Here is a 7,636-nt window from a genome sequence, read left to right as displayed (position 1 = left end):
AGAGAGAGGGGTGGTCCTGTGTACCCCAGGAACCCCCGCAGGGCCTCTGTCTCAGGCACGGGGCAGCGAGCCGGTGCAGACCAGGGCTGGGCACAGAAACCTCTGCAGGTCCTGGCCTCCCTTGGTTTCTTTCACCTTCTGTGCAAGGAAGACCTGGGCTTGCCCTGGGCTCTGCAGGAACCGGACCCTGGGGAAGGAGCCCTATTAGCTGCTGCAGGGAGTACGACAAGCACAACCCCCTCTGACACCCTCTGGGGTCACAGACCAGAGCTGAGGACGGGAACTGAGGAGCCTCGTGGCTCCCAGGCCCCCTCCCCATCCTTCCCTAACCAGCGCCACCTCTTCCCTCCAGCCCCTCCTGAGAGGGGATGAGCAGCCCCGCTGCCCCTGGGGCGAGGCCATGGCGGTGGAGGAGGAGGGCCCGCGGGTCTCCCCGGGAGCTCCCCTCAGCCCGGCGCCCCTGGGCCCCGTCCTCAGATCCACACGGTGGTCTTCCCGTCCCTGCTGCTGGCGCTGCCCTTCTCGGAGCTGGCCCTGGGCTTGGCGCCCTGCCGCTCCTGTGCCCCCGGCCGGCCCTGCTCCCCGACGGTGCCCCCCGACGTGGCACTGCCCGACCCGGACCCGGGGGCGCCTGCTCGGGGGGGGGCCCTAGAGGCCGCGGGGAGCCCCGAGGCGCAGGGCGGGCTGTCCCGGTCGCGGTCCCCAGCCGGCGCCCCGTCGCGTAGCGCCTGCAGGGCCAAGTTCGCCAGGTTCTGGTCGTGCGCGCGCGCGCGCTCGGCCGCCCGCACCACCAGGCTGTAGTCGGGCGGGCAGGCCAGGCCCGCGGCCGCCGCGGCAGGAAAGGCACAGGGCGGGGGCCGCGGCGCGGGGGCGGGCGCGGGGGCCCCGGGGCTGCGGCGGCCGCGCACGGCGTCCTGCGCGCTGCCCAGGCCCAGGTGCGCCATCTCGCAGAGGTTGAGCAGGAGGCAGAGGCAACTGACCACGTACATGACCAGCAGGAAGACGGTCTTCTCGGTGGGCCGGGACACGAAGCAGTCCACCACGTGCGGGCAGGGCTGGCGGCTGCACGCGAAGAAGGGCCGCACCTCAAAGCCGTACAGCAGGTACTGGCCCACCAGGAAGGCCACCTCGAAGGCCGCCCTGGCCACCAGCTGGGCCACGTACACGCGCATCAGCCCCTCCCGCTGGATGCGCCTCCGCCCGTCGTGCTGCGCGGCTGGGCCCGGGACCCCCGCGGCCTTGCCGTCCCCGCCGGCCCCCTTGGCGCCCGCCTCTTCTGCCTCCTCGCCCGCGCCCTCGGCCGCGCCCCCCTCCTCCTCTTCCTCCTCCTCGCCCAGGCCCAGCATGGGCTCCTCTTCGCCCAGGTCCCCAGGCTCCGGCCAGCCGGGCTGTGCGGGGGGCAGATGGGCCCGGGGCGCGCGGCGGGGCCCGGAGCGCCGGCGGAGAGCGCGGCGCCGCTCCTGCTCAGACGCGCGGGCCAGGCGGTGGACGGCGTAGCCCAGGTACATGACCGAGGGCGTGGAGATGACCACGATCTGGAAGACCCAGAAACGCACGTGCGACAGGGGCGCAAAGGCGTCGTAGCAGACGTTGTCGCAGCCCGGCTGCCGCGTGTTGCAGGTGAACTTGGCCTGCTCGTCGGAGTAGATGGACTCGCCGCCCACGGCCGTGAGCACGATGCGGAACACCACCAGCACCGTGAGCCACACCTTGCCCACGAAGGTGGAGTGGTTGTGGATCTCCTCCAGCAGCCGCGTCAGGAAGCTCCAGCTCATGTTGGTCATAGGGGCAGGCGGGCGGGACCTGCGGGCACGCGGCCAGGTCAGCAAGGGGCCTTAGCCCGGGAAGGGAGGGCGGGGCGGCCAGGAGCCCCCGCTGCTCGGAGCTCAGAGCCGCGGCTTACACACCCCTGCTGACGGGGAGCTCACCACCTTCGATGGAAGAGGAAGCAGCCATCCGGATCCTGCCCCTGCCCATGGGGTGCATCGGGAGGGGTGCTCTCCCACCGAGTGCCTACCCGAGCCCCTCTGGCTCTCCTCCAGACCCTCCCCACCCCAGGAAAGCTTAGTGCCAGCTCTGGGACTGCATCCCCCCTGAGAGCCACAGAGCTTGGGAGTCGGCTGGGTGAGCTGCCTTCTGATGGGGAAACCGAGGCCAGCCCCACTCAGAGGGTGGGGGGCTGTGCAGTCTCAGCTCCTGTTGCACACATGCCCCCCCATCCCACCCTCTGGCCACAGCCAGGTCACTGGGGAGGGTCCCACAGAGTCTCCTAGCATCCGGGGGCCTCTCCCCAGCCTGCCCAGCCCCTCCAGCCCCATAGCTCCCCAGCGCCCCATGCCTGTGGTACCACAGGCCCCCAGCCCCCAGCTGCCCTGTCCTGTCTCCCTCCACACCCTGTACAGTGATCTGGTGGTCCCTCCACTTCCACAAAGGACTCCCACCCTCCCTTGAACCCCCAGCTGGTCCCACTGCACTGGGGCTGCTGGCTCCTGGTCCTCCAAGGTGCCAGCCCAGACTGTCCCCAGCTGGGGGGACAAGAAGAGGCTGAGCACCTGTCCAGGAGATATAGTGTCTAGCGAGGCCACAGACGCGGTAGCGCACGGCCATGCTTGGGTACCAGCCATGCAGACCAGCTGAGCCCTGGGTGGGTGTGTGCCGGGGAACAGACACTGCTGCAGGGCCACCCTGCAGAGGGGAGAGTGACCTGCAGCCCCCCGCCCAGCCCCCTCCTCACGGCTGCCCCATGGCCAGTACCTGCTCCTGGGCAGCTTGGGGCAGGAGACCCCTGAGCAACCTGCGTCTCTGGACCCCTCCCTCCTGGACCCGGCTAGGAGGCAGCGGCGGCAGGTGTGGGACCAGCAGCAGCAGCTGGCGGAGGGGGCTCCCGGCCTCTTTATGCGGCTGGGCCTCCCCACCCGGGGCAGGAAGAGGGGGCAGTCGGGGTTCCTGGGGAAGTGGCCCTGCTTCCTCACATCTGTGCAGCGCCCTTCAGAGCGATGCACACACTCACATGTGCACACACAGATGCAGACTCACACATGCAATCAAACACATGTATACACACTGGCATGCATGCATGTGTTCTCAGATACGTGTGCGCACGCGTACTCACACAGGCACAGAGATGCATGCACAAGTACACCTGTACATATGCATGAAGATACGTGCACACACAGCACGCCCACGTATGCACACGTGCGCATGCCCACACAGACATGTGCAAACGCATAGGTGTGCACACGTGTAACACGTGCTCTCACAGACGTACATGTGCACTGACAGATGTACATCCACACGTGCAAATGCATGTACACATGCACTTGGTATAAATGCAGACACACATGCATGCAAACGCATGTGCCGTGCATGTCTATGATCGCACGTGTGTGTGTGCACATGTGAGTATACGTGTGGCTCTGAGGGGTGCTGCACAAATGTGATTACCGACTGGCACCACTGAACGTGGAGCTGAGGAGACATGCACAGACGGCTCCTGAGACCCGCTGTGGCTCAGACCTGGGCTGAACATGCGCTGGGGTCTAAGGGCTGGTGCTTTGCCCTGGGGGTGGGTATCACTCGTGACATGTGGTTCTGAGTGCAGCGGGCCTGGGAACAGCCTAGAGGAGCATCACATGGGGTTGGGGGGACTCCCAAATCTGCAGCTCCAGCCCACAACTCACCTGGGCCCAGCTGCCTCCTGACATGGGCACCCGGCACCTGGCACCTCCAGTCCCAGCACCAATCTCCCCTACAGAGTGGCCTTCCCATCCCAGGGGACCTTATCCTGGATGGCTCTCTGCACCCCACCTAGCCCGTCAGCAAACCCTGAACCCTCTCCTTCACTCCTCCCTCCCTCCCTGTGAGCCTCCCTCCGCGGGAGCAGGCCAGCGGAACCTTGGAGTGCCCCCCCAGCACGCCTGCCCTCTGACATGCCCTCCCCTGATGCCTCCCGACTAGGGCAAATGCCAAGGCTGCACCTGGCCCCAGCACCAAGTACCCTGTCCCCCATTCCATGATGGCTGCAGACACCCCCTTGCACTGCTCAGCACATACCCACCCCCAGCCCTTCTCCAGGCCGTCCAAACCGCCGTCCGTGTGATGACGGATCACAGCCAGGCACCTCAGGATGCACTTTGCAGGGATGTGGGTGGCTTCACAGAGAATGTTTCTAGCTATGTGGCTACACGTGGTGTGCACACATATGCCTGTGCTCTGCCACCTGAATGGGCTGAAATGCAGAAGCACCTTAGGAGCAAGGACACATCTGCGCCCCAGGTCTTGGCTTCTAACTCCACTCCCAATAAAAAGAACCAGGAATCCTCCGGGAAATGGCTGACGCTAGTGCTGGGGCCGGGAATACTGTGTGTCGCATGTTGCAGACTCTTGCCCATAGCAAGCCGCAGCGTCAGAGAGGAAGGATGTGCTCAACAGGCATGCACACGCACGCGTATTTGCATGCTCTCAAGTATACACGCTTACCGATGGGGCCGTGTCAGAGGGGCATGGGATAGCTGGCAGAGTCCCCAGGGAGCCAAAGCTGCATCATTTGAGCAACAAAATAAAGTGGTATTCTAGAGTCTAGGTCACGCTACAGGTGAGAACCCACAGTACAAATGATTGAACAAGTAACCAGACGGGGCAGAGGAGACCACTGCCCGTGCAGAGGAATTCCCAGGCCCTGCAGACACTCCCGCCCCTGCCTGCGGCTGCACCGCTACGGCATCCCAGAGAGCGCCCCCGGGGAAACAGCATGGGGCCGCGGGGAGACACTCTCACAGCTTTTTCTGTAAATCTAAGTGTTGTAAAATAAATACCTTATTTATGACTAGCCTTAAAAAATATATATATATATATATACACACACACACACACACATATACATGTATACATAAACCTTATTTAAAATAAAGAAAAGACTGCCCACAAAGAGGCAGGGCCAGGCCAAGGGGAGCTGCCCAGGGCTGCAGAGCCGCCCGCAGGAGAGCGGGGGACAGGTGCTGCCAGACGCCAGGCCCGTGTGGACGGACTGTGCACGCGCAGGAGCCCCTTTGTGCAAAAGCATCTCACCCCACAGCCATGTCTCCGTGGGTCCAGGACAGGACTTGTGGGGGAGAAACTTCAGCTCAGCCAGGGCTGGGACGGCCCAGGGTCAGGGTCTGGGAGGAACCAGGCAGCCTGGGCGAGGTCAGTAACATGGGGGCGACCAAAGGAGTTCCGGCCAGGCCCCTGCTGCCCCAGGCCTCTGAGTGCCCAGGCAGGATCTGTGGAGAAGGTGGGAAGGGCCGATGGGGCCGGTCTGTGGGACCCAGTTCAGGAGGGCAGTGCTGATGGAGGCACAAAGAGGGAGATCTCACGGTGGCAGGGAAAGGGTGTCACAGTGAAGGGGCTTTGGGTTCTTGGTGGGATGGGGGTCTCACAGCTGGGCCTTTTTTCTCTCCACCCCTAGTCCTGGTAGTAACAGTGTCGTCGGCACCTGCCTAGTTGTTGGGTCGTCAGGCAGGGGTCTTCCCTAGCCAGGCTGGGTGTCCCGTGCAGGCAGGGCAGGCATGGGCTCGGCCCTTCTCGCCCAGGCTGGGGCTGAGGTCCCCCACGAAGGCTCAAGGTGTGCAGGCCGAGGCTGCCTGTCTGCAAACCCTGGGCCCTGCCAGCCACGCCCAATCCACGAAGTCCTGGCACCAGGGGTGACCGGGCCCAACCGAGGCCGCCCCCACTGAAGCCCAACCCACCTTAGGTCTAGACAAGGGAGGGTGGAAAACCAGGGATCGCCCCCGCCCCTGCCTGCAGCTCTCTGGGTCAGAGTCCCTGCCCAGGTATTTCCTTCCCACTTTGGCTCTCCCGGGCCCTGCCCGGGTGGGGCTGGGTGGAGCCCGGTGTCTTCCTGCTGCTTAGGTGTGGCTGTGGGCCTGAGCACCCTAGTGCTCAGCACTCCAGGCCGGGACCCTGCCCCAGGACCCTCCTCCTCCCCGAGCACAAGGGGACGGAGCGCATGGCGGGCACTGTGCTGCCCTTGTCCACTCACAAACACCTCACGCACGGTCAAGGCTGGCCCAGGGCCGGCCCTAGCCCCGCTGTTCCCCCACCCTGCCTGCCTGCCTGCTTTCCTGCGCCCCTGCAGGGCAGGGTCTCCTCCCCTGGGGTGCCTGCAGCCCACGGGCCCATCCCCCAGGGCCCTGCATGGGGGACACTGCTCACTCAGAGGATGGCAACAGCCCTTGCCCACCCTCAGGCCTTGGTGTCACAGGCCCCCTAGAAGCGTGATCTCCCACCCCCAACCCCACACTCTTTGGCCCCTCACACACCTGAGGTCTCCATCTCGGCTCTGTGGTGGTGGTTCCCGGGCCCCCGGACACTCACCCTGGACACCCCAGGCCCTCAGACCATCGGATGCCCTGGACGAGGCCCACCGTCCCGGCCATGGGGACCCGACCCCAGGCCTAGAAACCCATTCTGCCCGTCCAGTCTGCCAGAGCAGCTCCCAGGGCTGACGTAGCTGTCTTGGCTGGGCACAACACAGACTCTGCGAGGTGTGGGCCATGGCCACCCTCCTGGCCCCCACCCCGCCTACCCTGACTCCTCCCCTCCTGCAGGCAGCCCCAGGTGCAGTCCACACCCGCCGCTGGGTGGGATCCCAAGGAGCTCCAGGCTCCGGAGGGCACGTAGTCCTGACAGGGTGCTCACAGCCTTCCTGACTGCTACGGCCCACCTCACAGCTGGCGCTGTTCACTGCTGGACTCCCTCTCACACGTGTGCACAAGTACTCGGGCACACTCACCGTGCATACTCCCGGGCGCGCACGCGCACACTCTTGTGTACTCCCTGTGGACGTGCACACACTCTCACCACATGGACAGGCTCACACATAGGTACACACTCACACTCCGCCATTCATCCTCAACCCCGCCATGTGCCTCCCTTAGGGAAGTTCCCCAGGCCCAGGAGGGCGAGGGGCCGGCCCCATCATGGCTGCCCTCACAGAGCCCCAGCGCAGTTAGCCCTGTGCTCAGAAACATCAGGGCACCAAGCTGGGGTGTGAACCTGAGGGGTCCCTGGCACACCCCAGGGGTGCAGCTGGCTGGCATCTATGATCGGTGGCATCCAGGCTGGCGGCCCCTAGACCCAGGTCCCCCCACCCTGAGTTCTCTCCTCCCAGGGGTGGGCAAGCTGCGTCCCTTCAGGTTGTGAGCCTGTGGGCCCTGCTGCCTTTCTTCAGCCCCATGCCCAGGGAAGCTCCAAGCAGGCACACAAGTGCCAGCCCTGGAAGCTAGGGACTGTTCCTCCCTCGGGTGAGGGGCTAGGTGGGGCTACCCCGCTGCATCCCCGACTCCCGCGACCCCACCGCACCAGACAGCAGCCTGTGCGCACTTCCAACCAGACTAGGCACTAGAGCATGCTGTGGGGCCTGGGCTGCTCCTGTATTCCCAGTGGGGCAGCAGGGCCCTCTCACCCCTCGGCCACATGGCCCCTTGTTGAATCCCTGAACATCAGCCACCCCAGGCAACACTGCCACCTAGTCTCTCGTGACGCCTTCAGGGCACTGGACTGCCTCCTCAAACCACAGGGTCTGTGGGGCTCACTGCTGGGGCCCCAGCACCTAGTGGGTACTGAGCGCTCATGAAAAGAGGGCCCTGTCATGGCC

General features: G+C 65.1%; 1 protein-coding gene across 1 annotated transcript in view; it reads right to left on the bottom strand.

Annotated features, from left to right (window-relative positions):
* Positions 1-473: 473 nt before the first annotated feature.
* The window catches only part of GJC2 (gap junction protein, gamma 2, 47kDa), an 8,117-nt gene continuing 954 nt past the window's right edge, over positions 474-7,636 (bottom strand). The window contains exon 2 of the mRNA XM_012641715.1: positions 474-1,803. Coding sequence (XP_012497169.1) covers positions 474-1,784 — 1,311 coding nt within the window. The 5' untranslated portion in view covers positions 1,785-1,803. The remainder of the gene's footprint in view (positions 1,804-7,636) is intronic.

The sequence above is a fragment of the Propithecus coquereli genome, unplaced genomic scaffold (genome assembly GCF_000956105.1).
Source record: "Propithecus coquereli isolate 6110/MARCELLA unplaced genomic scaffold, Pcoq_1.0 Scaffold168, whole genome shotgun sequence".
Taxonomy (NCBI): Eukaryota; Metazoa; Chordata; class Mammalia; order Primates; family Indriidae; genus Propithecus; species Propithecus coquereli.
This window is presented reverse-complemented; position numbering and strand designations above follow the sequence as displayed.